General features: G+C 35.3%; 1 protein-coding gene across 1 annotated transcript in view; it reads right to left on the bottom strand.

The window, feature by feature from the left end:
• The window catches only part of LOC149801742 (alpha/beta hydrolase domain-containing protein 17B-like), a 32,150-nt gene extending 16,671 nt beyond the window's left edge, over positions 1-15,479 (bottom strand). The window contains exon 1 of the mRNA XM_089956064.1: positions 14,639-15,479. Coding sequence (XP_089812190.1) covers positions 14,639-15,285 — 647 coding nt within the window. The 5' untranslated portion in view covers positions 15,286-15,479. The remainder of the gene's footprint in view (positions 1-14,638) is intronic.
• Positions 15,480-20,540: the final 5,061 nt, after the last annotated feature.

Genomic DNA, 20,540 nt, shown 5'->3' with positions numbered 1-20,540 from the left:
ATAATTTGTTCCTTTTATCACTGACAAAACCTAACATTTTGGTTTTCTATACAAGAATGTCATAAATCTGATAGAAACCAGTAAGTTTTTTAAAATCTCCAACCCATTTCCATTTAGTGTTTTTGGAAGCCACAACTGATCATGAAATCAAAGGAAGTCTCAAGTAAACAATAGTCTGAAGCTTTTAAAACTTCAAAAAAAATTTCATTGAAAGTACATACATTGCAATAATGGTTGAGGAATCATCAAATGCTAACCTTTCTCAACAGAAATCTATTCTTTATATACCCTGCTCAATATTTTGCAAAATGTTCTATTTGGGAAGTATCACAACTATTATCTCAGAGTCTCTTGCAAAGAGTCAACATTATTCAACTTGCACCAAAAATAGATAAGAATGTTGCAAATGCCATTCAAATACATGGATAATCAAACCTCTCTAAGCAGAGCACCTCTATAAACCAACCGAATTCCTCTTTTTCTCACCCAAGTGACAGAAATCGCGCACTTCTGTGATCCTTCATCTTCTTAACACAGTCAAGTAAATTGGTTGGCAAGAAAACAAAGAAATCCCAATCACAGAAGCAGGTTTAAAAGTGAAATTCAATTTTAATTTTTTTTAGCATTTCTTTTAGTTTTTGTGTGAAAAGCTTGACATTTCTTTTGCAGTCCAAGACACAAACCAGTTATCTCCATGGTGTATATTACATTAATTAAATATTTGATAAATCATGCTTAGATTTAGTTTCTAAATAAAATGAAAATAAAGTTAAAATGAATAAATAATTAAAAACAAATACTGTAAGTGCTAAGAAATGTGCACGCTTTCTTGATTAGTAGGCTAGCCTAACAAATAACCATGTCTAAAAATGCAGTTTTGTAGGCTTAGGGTAGAGCATTCATCATTTTTTGTTCAAATTTTCAGGGTATTATTTTTTAAATTTACATTTTCTTTGCTTTTTCTGAGGCCCACTTCTTAACCCCGAGAAGACAGATTATTTAAATGTTTACTTGAGACTTCCTCGACTCAACATAAGCTGCTGTAACCCTTTAACTGTTTTTTTTTTTTACTTGACATAATCTGTTGCATCCATCACATGACTCTTCTTCATACTGGAATGATTAAAAAGGTTCTCCAAGGAATGAAGTTGTATTTGGACAAGCTACATATAGTATTTACCAACAGCTCATCCAATCTTCTGGGCCTTCATATCCTTTCAACAAATATGCTTTACTTCTACTGTTTGGCAGTACAGCAGGACTAGGAAATGATGATTATTGTTGTATAGGTCACTAATTAAAACAACACACATAATACAACCAACCTGTAAGTGCATGCTTCAAGGAAGTGAGAGAAAAAAAAGTGCACTTCACCCTAATACAAGTAATTAATTACATTGCCCATTATATGATATAACAGTCAAGCTGGTGCAACACAAGTCGTTGTTGTTGTTGTGGGGTTTAACGCCATTTTTCAGCACACGATAGGCTATACATGGTGGCCAGTATTAATGGTGGAAGAAGAAGCTGGGAAAACCATGGAAAGAACCACCGACCCATGAGAAGCTACTGGCAATCTTTCTCACATACCCACATTGGGTGAATCCGAGACTCAAACCGCTGCAGACAGAGGTGAAATGGCAGTGATCCATAACCGAGAGCACTTTAGACCACTCGGGGCCCCTGGTGTAACACATGCCATGCCATCCATTCAAATCATCCATAAATATAACATGGCATGAAAAATGCATCAGCTAGATACAAACTGAAGGCTTCCCCTGTGCCCATCAAGCAGCTCAAATGGCTCTGCATACACAAACCAAAAATGTCCCGAAATCGTTCATACTCTATTAAGTTCTGCACGTTTTTTTGTTTATTCCAACCAAATTTTTTTTTATTATTGTTTTTGCAAGTAAAATATGAAACATAAAAGTATGCCTTCAGTGCTCTAAAAAAAGGATAGTCTGGCACCTTCTGCATGCCCCAGAGGCATTACATTTTCCGAATGACAGGTGTTTATTAGAGCACAATAATTAAAGTTGTTCTTTAGATGTATTCTTATAATGACCACATGTACATCTGGAGATCTTGCTGCCACTGAATTCAGTCATTGCAAATATCTTCAGAGTGAAAATGATCAACTGGTAATACATTTTCCCACTTGGCAGCTCGTTGATTAGTACTGGCAAGTCTTTGAACTTGACACCCAGCTACTGCATCATGTTTAACAATATGTGTGTCCCAGTGACTTTAGTAATTTATAACCTATATAAAAATATTAACACATTTCATTGGCTGAAGGATAAAGATTCCCCAAGGAATTTGTTGCTTCAAACCAATCACTTGACTCCTTAAAACCACTATGCACAACTACAATTAATTTTTCCAAGGTTGCATCTGGATAAATCATTTCTTACAAAGCTTGGGCCTAATGGTGAAAAGTTGAAAATTAAACAAAACAGGCTATAACTAAACTTTACCATGACAGGGAATACAATAAAAAAGAAAACGAGTTCAGAGATTCTTGGCTACAGGAGTATCCTTAGCTCAAGTGTGTGTGTGTGTGTGATTTGGATTTTTAACGTAGCTTTAAAAAAATTTCAGTCATATTGCTACGATGTTTGCAGTGTGACAGTTTATAGTGATGTCTAGCACTGGGGCATCATGCCACAGACATGTAGCATGATGTCCCACCCAGTCACATTGTCCTGACACCAGGCCGAACAGCCCTAACACTAACCTGTTAATGCAGAGCGCCAAGCGAGGCAGCTGTTAGTACCATTTTTGTAAGTCTTTGGTATGACTCGGCCGGGGATAGAACCCATGACCTCCCACATCCGAGGCGGACGCTCTAACCACTAGGCCACCGGAGCGGTTGTTCCTTGGCTCAAGACAAATGAGGATCGAACAATCATATCTCGTAATGTTAAATAAGTAATATCTATCACCTAAAGACAAAAATCGGTGCACTGTTTGCAGGACAGGTTATCACATGGAAAGACACTGTTAACACACTAAACGAGTGCAAAGCATAAAACACATCAGTTAAAATTTGATAATGAAAAAGCCAAATATGAGAAAAAGTGTGTGATTTGGATTTTTTTTAAACATAGCTTTAAAAAAAAATCAGTCATATTGCTACGATGTCTGCAGTGTGACAGTTTATAGTGATGTCTAGCACAGGGGCATGATGCCAAAGACATGTAGCATGATGTCCCACCCAGTCACATTATCCTGACACCAGGCCGACCAGTCCTAACACTAACTTCTTAATGCTGAGCGCCAAGCGAGGTAGCTGTTAGTACCATTTTTGTAAGTCTTTGGTATGACTCAGCCAGGGATCGATGAGAAAAAGTTGTGGATGATTTAGACAGAGTGATTAACAAATATGCAGAGTGATTAATACATGCATTACAAGAAGCTGTTTGACATAGCATATGCCATAGCTGCAATGCTTACATTCAAAGTATAACCAATACATGAAAGAATATTTTTGAGAAAGGTCACAATGATGTACAGCTGTATAAGGTTTTTACAAAAACTGCCCCCACTTACCTAAACACCATTTTCCATGAAAGAGACTCCACTGGCATTATCTAAGATCATTAAAAGGGCGAAATTTCAAAGTACACAAGCCAGAAAAGGAGCTATTCAAAAACAGCTTTCAGTTTTCAGGTGTACTTGTTTGGAATAATATTACATTATATTAAATCAGCTCCAAGAAGATCTTCCTTCCATAATAAGTGTATTAGATAATGAAATCATTTAGAAAAATGGTTCTACACCACCCACCTCCTATACTTTATTTTCATTTCTGAAGCAAGGTAGCATTTATATGAATAGTTGTTTATATACTGTGTATGCGTGTGTGTGTACATTTTATTACAAGCTTGTATCTTACATGTAAATAACAGACAGCCTCAAGGTAGATTAGTTTCTCATTTGTAACAAATTGAGTCACCCCCAAAAAAGAAATCTTTATTATTACTATTATTATTACCGGTATTGCAAAGTAGAGAAAATCTTTTACAGACTATCAATTTCTCTGTGAGGTTCAAATAAAAAGTAGAGATGAACTTGGAAATGATCACATCAACAGAAATGCATGCAGAGATTTCATCAACAGTTTATCTGACGTCCTAATAAGAAATGCCAAGGATAAAATATTTAGAGCTAAATTCATATCCATTTTTTCAGATGCAAGTACTGATTCGGCAGTTATAGACCAAGTATGCATTCTTGTTAGATTTGTAGACCATGACCTTAAAAAAACAAAAAAAAAACAGCTGAAATATCCATTATATTTTACAGATCATTACTGAATTCATTTAAATATTTAAAAGGCATAACTTAACAAAAGCAAACATTTTAACAGTTCTGTCTTCCACTATTCTTTTCAACTATGAAAATATGGATGAATGGGTCTTTTATATGGACAAGTAAACTTTTTGATTTACTTGTCCATGGACAACTGGATTTTGACAAAATTTCTGTACCCTGGTAAACGTGTGATCAATTGAGACAGCTGCAGCATTTTGCTTCTAATCATGGATCTAAAACAGGTATTGAAAAGTACAGGTCTTATACTGCATCTTTCAAATTTTCTGTTCTTAAAATGGGGGAGGGGGCACTAATTAGGGAACATATGGTAAGTATTATTATTATTAATTATTATTATTATTGCACAAATAGAATAGAACCACCTGACCAAAGATATACCTACTGATAAAAAACCACATCAAGTTGATGCCTGTATAAAAAAATGTATAGTTTCACCCCTAATATGTAAGCATAATTTGCCTGTCTTACCAAAAAACATAGTAATTTGGCCAAACATTAACATTATGGTCGATGAAAAATTAATTAGTTGTCTGCATCCTAAAGCAACTGATATACATACTCTGTTTCAAAGGATCTAGATAATATGCTCCCCTTCCTTCCCCCAATTTTATCAGCCAATTAAGATGAATTAATTTGTTATTCTCTTGTGTAAGTTGCAGATGTTTTTACTTACAGATCCAAGTGTAAGTCAGGATGCAGTTTAAAAACAGCTATTCTGGGATGGTAAATACAGTCTGTTTAATGCATTTCTCAGCAATGCTCTACATTACAATGTTTCACCACATCTGTATGTTGTAAATTTGGGCATATAAGATTAACTATTCTTGACTTTCAAAAGTGGAACTAGATACAATGATCAAAAGCTAGAGGGAAAACATGTACAGCTTATATAAGAATATTATTATAAAAATATATCAATTTTCCCTATTAGGTCACACCAAGTAACATCTAATTAAACAAAACCAGATCACTAAATAAGGTTACATGATCATTACCTATTATGTTTGGTTTCTGCTTCTGTAACTTGGCAATAAATTTATGATAATTCATACCATACCACCCACCCCAAGTTTTCCATAATTATCAACCATTTTATTCAGGTTTATTTTATTATAGGTCAATCTGTCTCCTTTCATGTAAATTGATGCAAATGGACATGGAAACATTTTCTTTTCATAACTCATAAATTACCTAACTTGGGATTTCATTAATGCTGAAAGAAACTGCTTGATCTCTAAAAGGTGGAAAAAACTAAAGCCCGTGAACACCAGCGGATTTAAAGATTTACTTCCCTTTTTTATAACAATTATAGTGCATGATCAGCTTTCAAACAAACATTTGCCAAACCTATCCCTCTAAAGGATGAAAGGTAAATTACATCCTGCACCTGGTCATGTACAGGCCAATACAATCATTTATAATTTTAAAATCCTAAGATCTGCATGAATTTAAAAGTTCCCTGTCTCTATCAGGTTGCTACAATGGTGCAAATAAAAAATGACGCTAAATTTTACATATAAGGAATAGTATGACCAGGAAATTTAAAAAAATATTAAAAATAGCACAGTTAAATTTAAAAAAAACATATATTGTCAAACTTGTGAGAAAAAAGGAAGAAAATATTTATGACAATTTTCCAAAGTTATCTATAGAATTTAACAACCTGCTGATAGTAGAAACAAACAGACAAATAAACAACTGGCTATATAAGCATCTTATTATATTAAAAAAAATATTTTCAAAGCTTGGATAACTTTATTGTTCCGTATTCAAAAAGATTTTCTTTTATCATCTAATAACATTGCTGTACAGTTGCAGTCTATAAATCTTATCTAAATCATAAATTGATATTAGGTCCCCTGAAGTTGCAGGAATGATTCCATACATGGGCATTTATATTATAGAAAGATAATATTTAAAGGAGTTAGCCTAGTGTCAGAAACAAACAATAGGTGCATTTATGTCCTAAATTACAAGTACATAAAAAATTCTTTCAAACCCATATCCAAATATTACAAGGTAAAAGAAATTATTTGGCAATGACATAAAAATGGTAACTTAAGTGTATTGTTTCTGAAGTCATGCAGAAAATATCATATAGGACACAGGAACCAAAATACTTCTTTTGGAAAAAGCCCAAACGTTTCATAGGGAAACTTGGCAGAAAAGGGTAATCTTTCAATTTTTAAGTCAGCAATTGTGAGACATGTATATTTTTGCAGAGGTTTCAAGGATAAATGTTGACATACGCTTTTTATGAAAGTAAAAATCAACTTTTAGATCTTTGACAAATAATCACACCTGAGCTCCCCAAAGGGACAGACAAAATACAAGAACATCATGACACGTGGGTAAATAAACGGAGTAACTATAAGACAGTGTAACTATATGCAACACAAAAGACCCTACTTTATTTTTGTTTGATTTTGTTTTTATGTTCAATTTTCATTATTTTAAACATATCAGAAGATAAAGAAAGGGAAATCATGGTATGGGTAAGAAGGGACCAACTTCTATGGTGGAAGCGAGTGGACAGAGGATCCACCTGCCACCACATGTGGGTCCCAGGCCCCCTAGCCGAATTTATTTTTATTCCATAGGGCTCTATATAAATAAAGTCAGCTAATTAGAATTTCACCTTTCAAGCCTGTCCATACAAAAATAAAGAAACAATGGGATACTATACAATATAATATAGCATACATTGGACACCCACAGATGCCTTGGCAAGGATCACTAGTTAAAGTAAAAGGGTCATAAACCAGATAGAGATTATAAGCCTTTTTAGGGTTAGGTGCAGGCAGAACATGAATTCCAAATTATACGAATTTTTACCAAAATTCTTTCAGATTTTAGATTTTTTTCTCTCAACAAAACATGCTACAACAGACTATGGGGGAATACATAAACACATAAAAGCTCTTAAATCTTTAGGCACAAGGGGGTCCTCTCAAATCTAGCCATCTTATTCACAGGTGGAGGGTTGCGAGAGGTCCACACCATTAAAGGATGAATAGTTAATTTACAGGCCCAAAACAAAAGTCTGTATATGGTGATATATTACAACTGTATTTAAAATAATGATGGTTGCCAACTGGCTGATAATAACTACTGGAAAACACGACAATGTGTTTTAAGAGGAAGCCTTCATATGTTTATGCCCAGACATAGGCTTCAACCTAAAACAAACTCTCAAAAATCCAACTCACAAGCTCACAATTTGTGAGTGGAAAAATGTATTTTGCAAGCTCAGAAAATAACAAGTAGACTATCAAATGGCGATACTCTTCACAAAAAATTATGATTTTCTATCTACTTAATTTTTTTTTTAATTTACTGGCAATCAATATGACTAGATTAGGGCCTAACCGAGTAGATAATTTTCACCGAGTACCGAATCCGAGTATGTGGATATACTATTTGCCAGATCCAGGCATGAACCGAGTAGTAGGTGCGACTCTGGAGAGTACCGTTTGTTTCATTATCATACGCGAAGCTTAAACTTAAATCTTCTTCATCATCTCTCTTTCTTTTGTGGCTCCCTGTGGATCTGGTGTATTCTTCATACTCAGAGTGATGGAAGGATCAAAGGTGATTTATTAGAGCATAATTGCAATGGCAGTAGCTGGTACAGGAAAGTAACATTTCCATTGGCCAGAATGTTACGTGATCAAAATGAATTGCATTCATTTCTGTATGAACTGTAAGGAGAATTACTTTTCAACTTCTATAAATAGAGTCACGTGTACAGCATAAGATAAACACTGCCAGTGAAGGCAGACACGAAGTAAGCATTAAAGGAAAACAACATTCTTACATTTTTTAAATAAAAAATTTGAATAAATCTGGCTTCCATTAGTTGAAGGACTGGTATTATGATGACCTTACTACGATCAAGCAGGACAATATCAAGTGCTACATATAGCTACATAACAGAAAACACCCAAACATATATTACTATGCTCAATTAAGATTTCTATTTTTTAATGATGCAACCAAAATAACATAACAAATAATTGAAATTTCAATTATAAGAGTTTAACGTTGTTTTTTCTGAGTTTATCGTGGTATAAACTGTCAGTTGTTGAATCACACAGCTTACATAACGCCCTTCGGGCGTTATTTGCTGTGTGAATCGGCAACTGACAAATTATACCACGATAAACTCAGAAAAAAAAACGTTAAACTCTTACTGAAGTTCTATACGAACGAGCATTTTTGCTGCCTCGTGTTAGCCTTTCCTTGCAGACATCACAATTTGCCTTCGATTCGCCCACAGCATTTATAGTGAAAAAGTTCCAAATCTTGCTACTTAATTTCGGAGTAGACATTTTTCGATGAGTATTTTAATATATATATATTTATTATTTATTAATTTTATTTTGAATATGTAATAATTAAATTTTGTTAAGATTTTTTTTTACAAATGGCGTCTCTACACTCAAATATTTACCGGAAGCAGAAAAGTTACGCCACCTGGGGAATGGTAGTGAAATTACTAAAGGAAATTGAGTTAAATAAATTATCATCAATCATGATTCATGAAGTCCAATGGAATGTTAACTGTTTGTGTAATTATAATTTATTTTTAACTAAATTATGTATTAAAAAACTTTTTTTTTTATAAAAGTTCGATATTTAATGAATTATTTATTTTACTTGTAACCATCTGTGCACGTATTATTTGCCAAGGCGAATACTTCCGAATAGTACCGAAAAACGGGATATTCGGCCGAGGCGAATGTCCAAGGCGATTTCCGGTTAGCCCCTAACTAGCATTTTCAGTTTGGACTCCAGTTATGATTGCTGAGAACACAGAATTATAATAACAATAATAATGTACTTATACGTCTTGAATGCGTGCCATGTGTGGACGTTAGGCATGCATAAAGGCATATTCGGTGCATACATCCCACCCCTTTCAGCGTATTGTCAACTGTGCATCTGTACCGAAGTAACTCTGCAACATTTGGATCAGTCTGGATTGATAAGAGTCGACTGCATCAGCAGCAAGCACCCTGTCCCACTCATACATCACATGAGTATCACGTGCTGTGTTAGATTCCACATGCTTTGTTTAAGTTCATTCTTTTCTATTTTGTGTTCCCATTCTTTCTATCTTAACCCACTTCGTTGGGTATCCTTGCTTGGTTCATTAATTATTATTTACATTGATATTTAATATAGCTATTTTTAAAAATATAAATAATTAAAAGTTTCTAGAAGACACAGCTTGTGTTGCTGTCTCAACTGCACTGTGTGAGCAAGGGTTCAGTTTTGTGAACAGAATTAAAACAAAACAAAGATTGGCTCTAGACAATTCCACCTTGTGTGATCTGCTACAGCTGATTGTTAATAGACCACCAGCCAAGATTTATGACCCCATTCAAGCCATCGACTAATGGTACTTCTTGGCTTTAGGCGAACATTATGTGGGCGGACATACACGCAAGCTTGCAGTGGCTGATTTATAGGTTAGATATAATGTTTTTATAAAAACTGCAATTATTATGGTATTTATTATTATTAAAACAAAAACAAATTTCAGAGATCTCGCCAGGATTTTAAAACTAGGAGTCCAGGACTCCCATTTTGGTAAAAATAGGAGCCCCACCATCAAAAGTTACAGTCCCTTCTTTCCTACAGAATCAACACAGACGTGAGTGCATCTAGTTTTAGATGGAGAGGTTTACGTAATGTAATCACTCACTTTAATATAGCTTCATTACAACAGTCCATTGACAGGATTGCAAATTTATGATTTATTTATTTGTCTACGTCCTTGTAGTAACTTTACGCAATGGTTAAATAGTATCTGATTTGCTGTTTTTCCCTCATATTTTTGTAAATATGTGTAAGTCGGAAAACAGCTTAGACCTTAAAGCGCATCTTGCGAATTCCACAACATAACATTGTCTATACATTCCTGACCTACATAATTTGCAATTTAAAGTCAAATCTTTAATAAAATAATACCCTGTCTTTGTTTTCGATGATTTGTATGTTTTTCTGAAAATATCTGCCTGATGATTTACGAAAACAGACAATCTAATAAACTGGTACATCCCAGACTTAACAAAGTCCACCATTATTTCCCCTTAGGCCTACTGGTTCACTTACAGTTTCAAACTAATTTTATGATGAAACAGTGTACTAAAGGCAGTTAATATATATCCAGATCACCGATTCTGATCTTAAAACACATGTTTGTATGTTTTATCATCAAAGGATATCATGCAGGAAATTGATAGCTGCTAACTTACTCACAAAAGGGTTAATGGTCAATCAGCTATCAAAACATATGCTTGTGAATGGGCAAGAGTTTGTTTGTCAACGTAATTGATATCAAAACTAGGCCTAGCTACTGATCTATTGATGAATACATTTCGCTAAAACACTAGAACTAACCGGGCTAAGGCGAGGGTCATTTAAAAAAGTATGGTCAGTCAATGTACCTATTAAATAGCTCTTGTTCGTCCATCAATGATACTAAATTTTGTCAACCAAAGTAAGGACTTATTCCAAACACTAAGCTAGGCATCACATATTTTCTTACACTTGGCTTCTGTCCTATCCGAACTATCAATTCTTGCAGCTTTAGCACTCTCCTGAATCTCGTTACAATCTTCGTAAGTTTGCCATTTAACCTCAAAATACTTATCCAAATTTACAAATGGCATTTTGTCTTAAGTCTCAACATGTCTTGATTCTCGTGCACTACTTATTCCGATACATTCGGAAATGAACACAATAACGAAAGCTAAAGTTGTTTATTTGATGTACTTTTATAAATGACCACACGTACATCTCTTTGTCTTTCTGACTCTGAATTCAATCACGTTAGATATCAGTATATTTTCGCATCCGGCTGCCAGTCAAAGCCTTTGAACTTGCCGCCCAGCTATTGCATCATGTTCTTTTTTATGTACTCTTATAAAATGGCAACATTTATGTACATCAAGGGGTCTTTCAGTCATTGAATTCTGTCATTGTAAATATCAGCACAGCTAACTGATCGACACATTTTAACACAAAGCAGGCGGCTGAAGCAGGACTGGCAAGTCTTTGAATTTTGCTGCACACCTATTACATGCATACGGAGGACTCCTGCCTCATTGATTTTCTGCATCCTAGATCAAAAATTGGCATCCAAATATGTGTAATTAAGCGTTTCTGACATCTCTGAAATTTGTCAGGATTTTTTGTGTTTACCTGAACCTATTATATATATTCAGTGTTGACAGTTGTCACCATCCTCGCCCCATCCCCACCTTGTTGTTGGCATTCTTTGCCTAGCAAGCTGTCATAACAAACTGTGAGCTACTCATGGCTACAATTTTCGTGGGTTGCCTAAAACCATTTCCTTATATCACACAAATACTACCAGACTTAAAACAGGGTGATCTCACATGGTCATATAGGCACAGGCAAGGGAATCTTCCTCACAAACAAGCTGCAAAGCATATCATTTTCATTGTTTGAATCTTTCATCCTATACAGATCATTAATAGGATCAAGTGCAATTTACTGATCTTAAAACAATTTAAATCTGTCCAAACATTAATACTATGGTCGACTTGAATTTAGTTAGCCGTTTGTGATCTCTTTGCTGCATCACCTCAATATATGCAAAGTGTAAAGGGAAGTAACAGCAGCATAATAGTTCAAGCATCTTCCTAACTGATACTGCCAAGTGACCATGAGACAACTGTCCATATCTCTAAACACTACATTATCACAAGTGGTGAAACGATACACCTGTGTTGATTATCAATATGATTCAAGATACAAAGCCCACTATAAGATCTTCTTATCAATACAAATATCAACTTCATATTTCCAATATGCAGATCACAGACAAATATAGACTTTTGTCTATTCATATGCCATTTTCATCCCTGACAAGATAATAAAGTACACTACCTGTTAGGTGTCAGTGAGTTTTTAAAACCCTTTATGACATTTCTGACAGCTCTAATTGATAGGGCTCATCTTGGTCACCACACCCTTTGTTCTGCACTCCAGGAATGTTTCTAAAACATACGATTACCAATTTCATGTCTTTACTTTAACCTGGAAGGTGTTACGATATTTTCCTCACAACAGAATAAATAGAACAACTTCCTCATACAAAGACAATCATATCTATAAAAAGTTTGCGTCTGAAAGTGGTAATTACTAACAACTGAATCCTTCACACTGTACCTTCTGCAGATGCAAAAAAAATGCTGCAGACACATTCATTTCTGTGAGTGGGTGAGGAAATTATTAAAAACACAAACTCCCATTCTACAAATTAACAAGGTGACTAAAACCTGTGTCATGTGGAATTTGCCCCTCCCCCGGGTTTTTTTTCAAATTTTTATTGGTATCCCTTTGGCACATTCGTACAAAAGGAGACATTCCAAATTTATTCTCCAAGTACTTTACCGATCATTTAATAGCCTGTTCTGAGCACGGCTTCCTTGTTGCTTTGTATCTATTAAATTTGGATGCCAGTACTTCTGGTGTATCACGCAGTGAACGAGCTACAGGCAGTTCTGATTGGTGGTTATTGCTTTAGTCTGGATTTGCATGACAAAATGGAAGTGTAGACCTCATATTCAATACCAGTAGACAAGATGTGAAACAACAGCAAAACTTCACATAAAAGTGGTTATTAAATAGTCAGTAAAGTATTAATATCATTTATGGGGAACATATCTGGTATGTCTTCATTATGCTGCAGAGTGTAATACTTAGGAGTTTTCATACTGTTTGGAACTAGAGACAAAGGATATAACAATAATTCACAAGTGTAAATGTGGCATAGGCTGAACATACATACGATTCAATTCGATTTCATTTTTCCCAAGGCTTGCCAATAATAAATTAACTACTTTGGTGGTGATTTCTCATTTCAGTGACTTGCTGCTTTCATCATCACTTGGTCAGACAGCCTTTTAACCAACATCCTGTTTTTTCAGCTTATTCTTGATTCTATTTTGTTGGCTGAAGCTCCTTTAACAGTCAGCATAATTTCTGCCAAAGTACCAACTTTTTTTTATCTTTTTTTAGGATAACTTTAAATTCAAAATTACAACAATATTTGTAATATTTCTGAATTTGAATTTGAAAACCAATGTATCGCCACTGGGGCTCATATTGCTGCTTACAATCTGTAGACAGGCCATACATGTACTACATAACACTACAAGGTAGGATACTTATTTCTCATTTCATGTGACCTAACAATGCTATCTCAACCAACACTTTGCACAGCGAAATAAATTTGTTACAGATATTTAGCTCAGACATTCAACTTTGTATGCCTACACGAAGCAGTGTATCCCCTAGGGGTGCAAGACTGAGAGTCAAAACTCTCCTTAGGGTCAAAACTGGGGATCAGGCTGAGTAAAAAGCAAACTTTGGAATCAGAACTACGGGTCAAATTAAAAATTTGGGGGTCTCTGAAGCGCAAATGAGGGTAAAGGGAAACACTGACGAAGTTTGACCTACCATCAAACGTTTAAGGAATGCTAGACCATTTTCCCCACTACTACTCAAAATGGCCATGATCATCCCTGCTAATATGTAAGCATAACAAGTTGAATGGCATACTTACCCTGCATTGGTTGACTGAAAATAACATACTACGCCTATTGAGAACCTAATTTTCTGTCAACCAATAAGTCGACAGTATTCCATCCAGTGCATTCAAACCATGTATAATGTTGGTCAACTGTAAGCAGTTATGAGACCCTGTGTATATTACAAACACTCTTTAACACTGGTCAATATACCAGGCAAAATGAACAAAAAAGCTGCTTTAAAAATGTAAACTTCATCTTGTTCTGTTAGGAGAGTAAAAACATCATCACCCGGTGACTTTATTTTAGACAAAACAATGACAGTAGCTTATGACTTTTGAAATACTCACCATAGCAAAGTATTTAGACTAGTTCTGACAGTGCTGTGTTGTAGCCCAAGGCAAATTTATTGTAGACAGTGTTTACATCAATTGGGCCAACAAAAAGACTGACTGACCATTAACCATTTCTTGAACCAAGCTATTAGTACCGATTTTCAAAAGTTAAGACTACCATTTAATGATGAAAATACACCAACTATTGTTTCAAACCTTAAACATCAATGTGTAAATAGTCATTTGTGTTTTAAGAATAGAATCTGAAAATCCCCTTTGTGCAATACTGTGGATCTAAATGCAAAGGACTAAATAAAACTGGAAAGGTCAAAATTAAATGAGATGTCATCAGCTAAATAAACTGGTAACATCATTCTATTATTAGCCTATTACCTAGGAAAAGCATCAAAGAACCAGGTTCTTTTTGTTTCAGGAAAAGCAACACGCATTCCTGACATGAGTGGTGAATGCAAGATGACAGCTCCAACTTCATATCTTGATGCTAGATCTATGGTCGGGACTGTTCCTATACTTTGTCCATAAAGTATAATATTCTGCGGACTGATTCCATATCGTGTACGTAAGGCCTGCCAAGCAGCATCAATGTCTGAATATAAATTTTTTTCAGACGGCTTCCCTGAACTGCATCCATATCCAGAATAATCAAAACTGAAAATATTGCAATTTATCCGTGAACCAAGCCCAATGTAAAAGCTGCTCATCTGTCCAAGATCAACAGCATTGCCATGGCTAAAGAGAATTGTGTATTGGGCATTTGGTGAACATCGAACAAACATGCAAGCGTTTCTGTTCCCTCTGGATGTCCGTGTCATGAAAACTTCTATACAATCCAGTTCACGCTGTGTATATTGCCATTCGGCTTTTTCCGTCAAGTGTAGACTATAACGGGACCCTGTATCATCTTGAATTAGGGAATAGGTTGGCTCCGGGGGCAGGAAGGCGAGCTTTGCCGCGATCCTTGAGGGGCATGGCGGACAACAAAACAGACAACACAGCTCGCTAAACGATAGGCCATTCATATTGGCCCTCAAAATAGGAATTTCTGTGACTACAAATTGAGTTCTAACGTCACTTTAGTGGCCCTTTCAATTCTGAGGGAATACCACCTCACCATATGCTGTCTGTCATTGTATTTCGAAAATTGAAACACAGCTCTCCTTTTCTTCCTCTCTTTCCGTCTGACGTCACGGTATTGACAACCGGAAGTTGCTATTTAAATTAGTATTCATCTTTTGTGTAATTTGTGGATCAAAAACTGTCGCAAAAATGTTATAACAAAGAATCTTAATAAATAATAGTATTATTCATTACCAAACATTAATATAAATAAAACATGCAATTGATTGATCAGCTGGTACTCGGATGTTTAATTCAACTCTTCCGTGGTTACACATGTAAGGGCTAATGCAACAACGGCAAACAGCAGTGCCCATCTTGGCCAATCAGAATCATCGAATCATAAGTTTTCTGTTACTTTTCACTTGGTCGCGGGATTGGATTTATAATTTTATGAGGGTGCATTCACTATTTTACACATAACTGAAATATTATTAACCTTATAAAAAATTGTGTTCACCTTTTTAAAATCTCATTAATGACAATCAGGACATATACACAAAACGCAATTTCCTTTATTTATTCTGCACTGAATTCTGTCTCAGGTACCTTCTTGTAAAGACTGACCACTTTTATTACAGGTTGTTTCCATTCGCTGATATCCGGCATAGATTGGCAAGCACATATCATAGATCGGCATAAACTGGTAATCCGTAGTCGAACTCGTAATCCAAGGATCCAGAGTTCGATACCAGCCCGGGTCTGTTGCATCGACATGTCATTGGGAAAGGCACTGGTGTAACATGGTGGAGCGAAATAGTCGCAAACTGACATCCTTGTTAAAAAGGGAGTGCGGATTAAAGGGCAATAAGGGGAATGTAACATTAGGTAGCCATTTTTTCGACACTTGGGATACAATGGGGAATTAACAGCATGACACCATCTTTGTTGGTTATGAGCGCCTAAGAGAAATGCAATGTTTAAATGTCCATAGGTTTAACATGTTGAGTCCATATGGGGTCAAAAGAAAACGTAATTTTAAAAAATGTCAAGGGTTTATCATTAGGTGGCGCTTCGGTGTCGAGATGGTTAAAATGTTTATGTGTTTAAAATTATGGCTATCTAGCTTACATATATGACGTTGAGAGCACTTTGTTCATTCTTAAAAGTGGTTGACCTGAAATAGAACCTTGTGACATTTAACGGGATTCACATCACGCCGTATGTTTGAAATGTGTGGGTATGTCTGACCTCTAACGAGAAAAGAAATGTTAAAAACGTATACAGGTTGCACATACAATTTGACTGACCAATGTCTTTTTATCCACCACTCATACTCCGGTTTTATACTTTTAATACCTCACATTTACTAGTCACAACACCTCTATTTTATTTTTCCAACCTATCACCCCATGATCTTTCATAAATAAATTTATTTGCATACATTTTGTTGCAAAAATAAATTTTCAGTCTTAAAGTGTGTGTGTGTGTGTGTGTGGTATCCATGCTTGAAAAATACACATCAAGCAATATAGACACGTTTTGTTTGTATATTCTAGTGAACAAAAAGAATGAACTTTTAAAACGCATCACAAAAGACCATTTTTCTTCTGTATTTTATTGTTTTTCTTTCTTGAATATCGTTTTGCATGCATTTGTTGGAATAGATTCTTTTTATTCTTCATCTTCGTCCTTGTTCTCATTTTTCATTTTGTTGGGACACTTTGTGGACCAATGTCATTTTTCTTTACAATGATAACATGTGTTGCTATATTTGTATCCCTTTTCTCCTGTTTAATAAGTTCCATTTCTTTGACGCGGTGGACATTTCAAGCCCAGTGTTTATAGGTTACTGCATTTGTATGGGAAAATAGGAACGAGTTTTTCGGAATGAATACTGCACGAACTTGTGAGTGCAGTATATCCTTCCGACCAAACGAGTTCGTATTTTCCCATACAAATGCAGTAACCTTTTTATTATATGCTCATTTTTTTTTATTCCACCTAAGGTTTAATTATGTAAACAAAATACACTACAAGAAACAACGTAAATGAATGAATGCCGTATTCCAAACTAAATACACAAGCGCAGATTTGACATTACAAAATGACGTCATTATTAATGCGCACATAGCTCCGCCCAGATAAATTTGGACTTAGTCGCGCGGTCGACATAACTTTCGAAAGAAAATTGCGTGTCTAGTTAAAATTGAAATTTGCAGTCATATTGTGAATGACTGGGCATTGCAACGACTTTTCCATTTGATCTGGAGTGAATATATTTTGGTGTTTTGTTTCGATTCGACGAAAGTTTGTGATTTTGGACTGGATTCATCTGTGCAAATTATACATGAAATACATCGGATTGAAGTGGCGCGGGAGAAGCGTGTTTACGTCTGCAAATGTGTTTTTGTTTCTGTCACTGAATGTTTGAAATCATAACGTGGGGGGAAATATGAAGTCTTTCAATTGCAATTTTCAAAAAGACGCTATGGAATTTAATGTGTATTTCATTTTGAGTGCAGTAAGGAGGATGCAATTGCACTTATCATCGAAATTACAGCACACTTTCGAAATGTGTAATCCAGATTGAAAACCTATGACATGACTCATGTAATTCGGATTTGCAGAATTAAGAAAAAACATTTTGAGGAAATTCAGCATGTAAAACTGTAAGTATATTTTATTTTGCCATTCTTATCACCAGCTTAAGAAAACAGTATATGCCTTGTTATTTGTAAGGACCTAATCCGTCATTTATACAAGGTAGCTAGCCTAAATCCGTAACATTGTATCAACGCAAAATGTCAGGACAGCTGGGGTTTTTTGCAGTCCACGAAACATGTTTTAGTTCATTCAGAAACAAATAAACAACCACAACGTAAAGAGCCTCTTACGCGAGTGTACATGATTTGTTTACAAATCAAAAGTGCTGGCGTCTGAGTCCATTGTTTATTTACAAAACAAAGTAGTTCCTTTATTCACGTGAATGCTATAGGTGTATTGTTGCGCGCGTTCAGTATCGGGAAATATTGAACGATTCTGTCAATGTAAAGTTAACGGGGGAAAAAAATGAGCATATAATAATATTATATGCAGTATATTGACTTTTATCGTGGATAGGAGTTGTCTGTAGTTTCTCCAGAAGGTTTGTTGGAAGTGTATTTTCGAATCACTCTTTGTAAATTTTTTACCAACAATGCCATCTGTTGTGGCTTTTTATCTTCGCAGATTGAAGTGCACGAGTTTATTCTCTTGGATGGACTGGTCTCTATAATGACAGAAGTCGTAGCATGGAAAGTTTGATAACATGCTTGCGTTTGCAGAGAAGCCATGTAGTAAATGTACAAGAACTAACTTTTGTCTTTAGGTTTATTCATTCTTTGTCTTGATAAGGCGCTTGAACCTTTCGTACATAAATTATGTCTCAGACGTTTTCCAAGGGTCAACTGAGAAAAAAATTGTTAGGATGCACTATTTTGACACGAAAATCTTGACCTCCACTCATTAGAAGTAGACAGTCTGTATTTCTTAACTTCTGAACTTTTGGAAAGCGCCGTTTATAGAACGCAGTGAGTGCAGTGCATGAAAAACTATCAGTCTCAACGTGTGAGAGGTCTCTTCTCTTAGGTCTCTCCAAATACGTTTCATACATTTCTCTTACAGTATTTCAACTCTGCCAAAATGTCTTGTAATACACAAACAGCTATGTTTACACTCTCTTCCTTCGGTTCGCTCACCAAAGTTTTCACCTTCTCATATTGTTGCTTCTTTATTCGGCTTCTTCTTGTTAAGCAAATGTCTCTGCTTCTTTTCGCTGTTGTAAAAATGATTCGATGTTTCCCTTGTGTTTCCTTTTAAAATCATAATAAGATACCAATGATGGAGAAGGAAGTGACGGTTGTTATGCCAGCAAAAAGTCATACGAAGAAGATAACCATGTTAAAAAAATAATCTCTGGTTTTTTTTAATGTAGATTGTTTTTACCATCACAGAAAGAAAATATGACCTTTTTTTATAAATGAGATTATTTTGCAACATAAAATAAGGAACAGCAATTAATTTAAATAGTAAAACAGGTTAATGGGATTTTATTGGTTTATTTTTTAAAGATCGTATGGGTGAGATCTGGATAAGATAGGCATTCGCACACACACACACACACACACACACACACACACACACGGGCGCATTATAAAAGAAGGAGGTTTTTTTTGTTTGGTTTTCACCGTTAGGAAAGGATAATGGAACTGCGTCTTTTGATATAACAATACAAATTACGTCGATTTTCCTTTTTTTAGTAATAATGTAATCATGTTGTATAATCTGGGATGATGCAAAAGTCAGCAACCTTTGGGAAAAGTTTCTTTTAGTGTTGCAGTAGTATACACTCTATTGATTAGAAAACTAACATTAACTCTTCGCAGTAGTAACCATCTTACTGAAGAAACTAACTTTAGTTGTTACTGTAGAATACAAGTTAGTGAGGACACAAACGTTTCCTGTTACAGCAGTACACATATTAGTGAGAACAAAATTATTTTTACTGTTGCAATAGCACCCAATGTAGTGAGAAAACATTTACCGTTGAAGTGGGACAACTCAATTAACATCTCGAATATGTGTGTGTGTGTGTGTGTGTGCTAGATTTTTAACGTAGCTCTAAAAAAATTTCAGTCATATCACTTCAATGTCTGCAGTGTTGTATTATATAATGATGTATAGCACTGGGGCAAGTAGCATCATGCCCATCTAGTTACATTATCCTGACACCAGGCTGACCAGTCCTAACACTAACCTCATAATGCTGAGCGCCAAGCGAGGCAGCTGCTTGTACAATTTTTATAAGTCTTTGGTATGACTCGAACTGTGTTCGAACCCACGACCTCCCGCATCGGACACTCTAACCACTCACATTTTACTGGAAAAACTGACTTTTACTATTGCGTTAGCACACTCTTGAGGAAACAAAACTTTCTTTTACTGTTACGAGAGCACCCATTGTAATGACACACTTACTTTTATTGTTGCAGTAGAGCATATTATAGTAAACAAATTGACTTTTACTGATGCAGTAGCACACAATTTGTCCGAATAGTAGTAGATCAGTTGTGTTATTGAATTGACTTCTTTTGTCTGATTAGCCTAATATCTTGCAAAAATAATTTGAATCTGACTGGGTCAGTAGTTTGTTCAGATTAATGGATATAATAACATA

The sequence above is a fragment of the Sinohyriopsis cumingii genome, chromosome 4 (assembly GCF_028554795.1).
Source record: "Sinohyriopsis cumingii isolate HCF-2022 chromosome 4, ASM2855479v2, whole genome shotgun sequence".
NCBI lineage: Eukaryota > Metazoa > Mollusca > Bivalvia > Unionida > Unionidae > Sinohyriopsis > Sinohyriopsis cumingii.
This window is presented reverse-complemented; position numbering and strand designations above follow the sequence as displayed.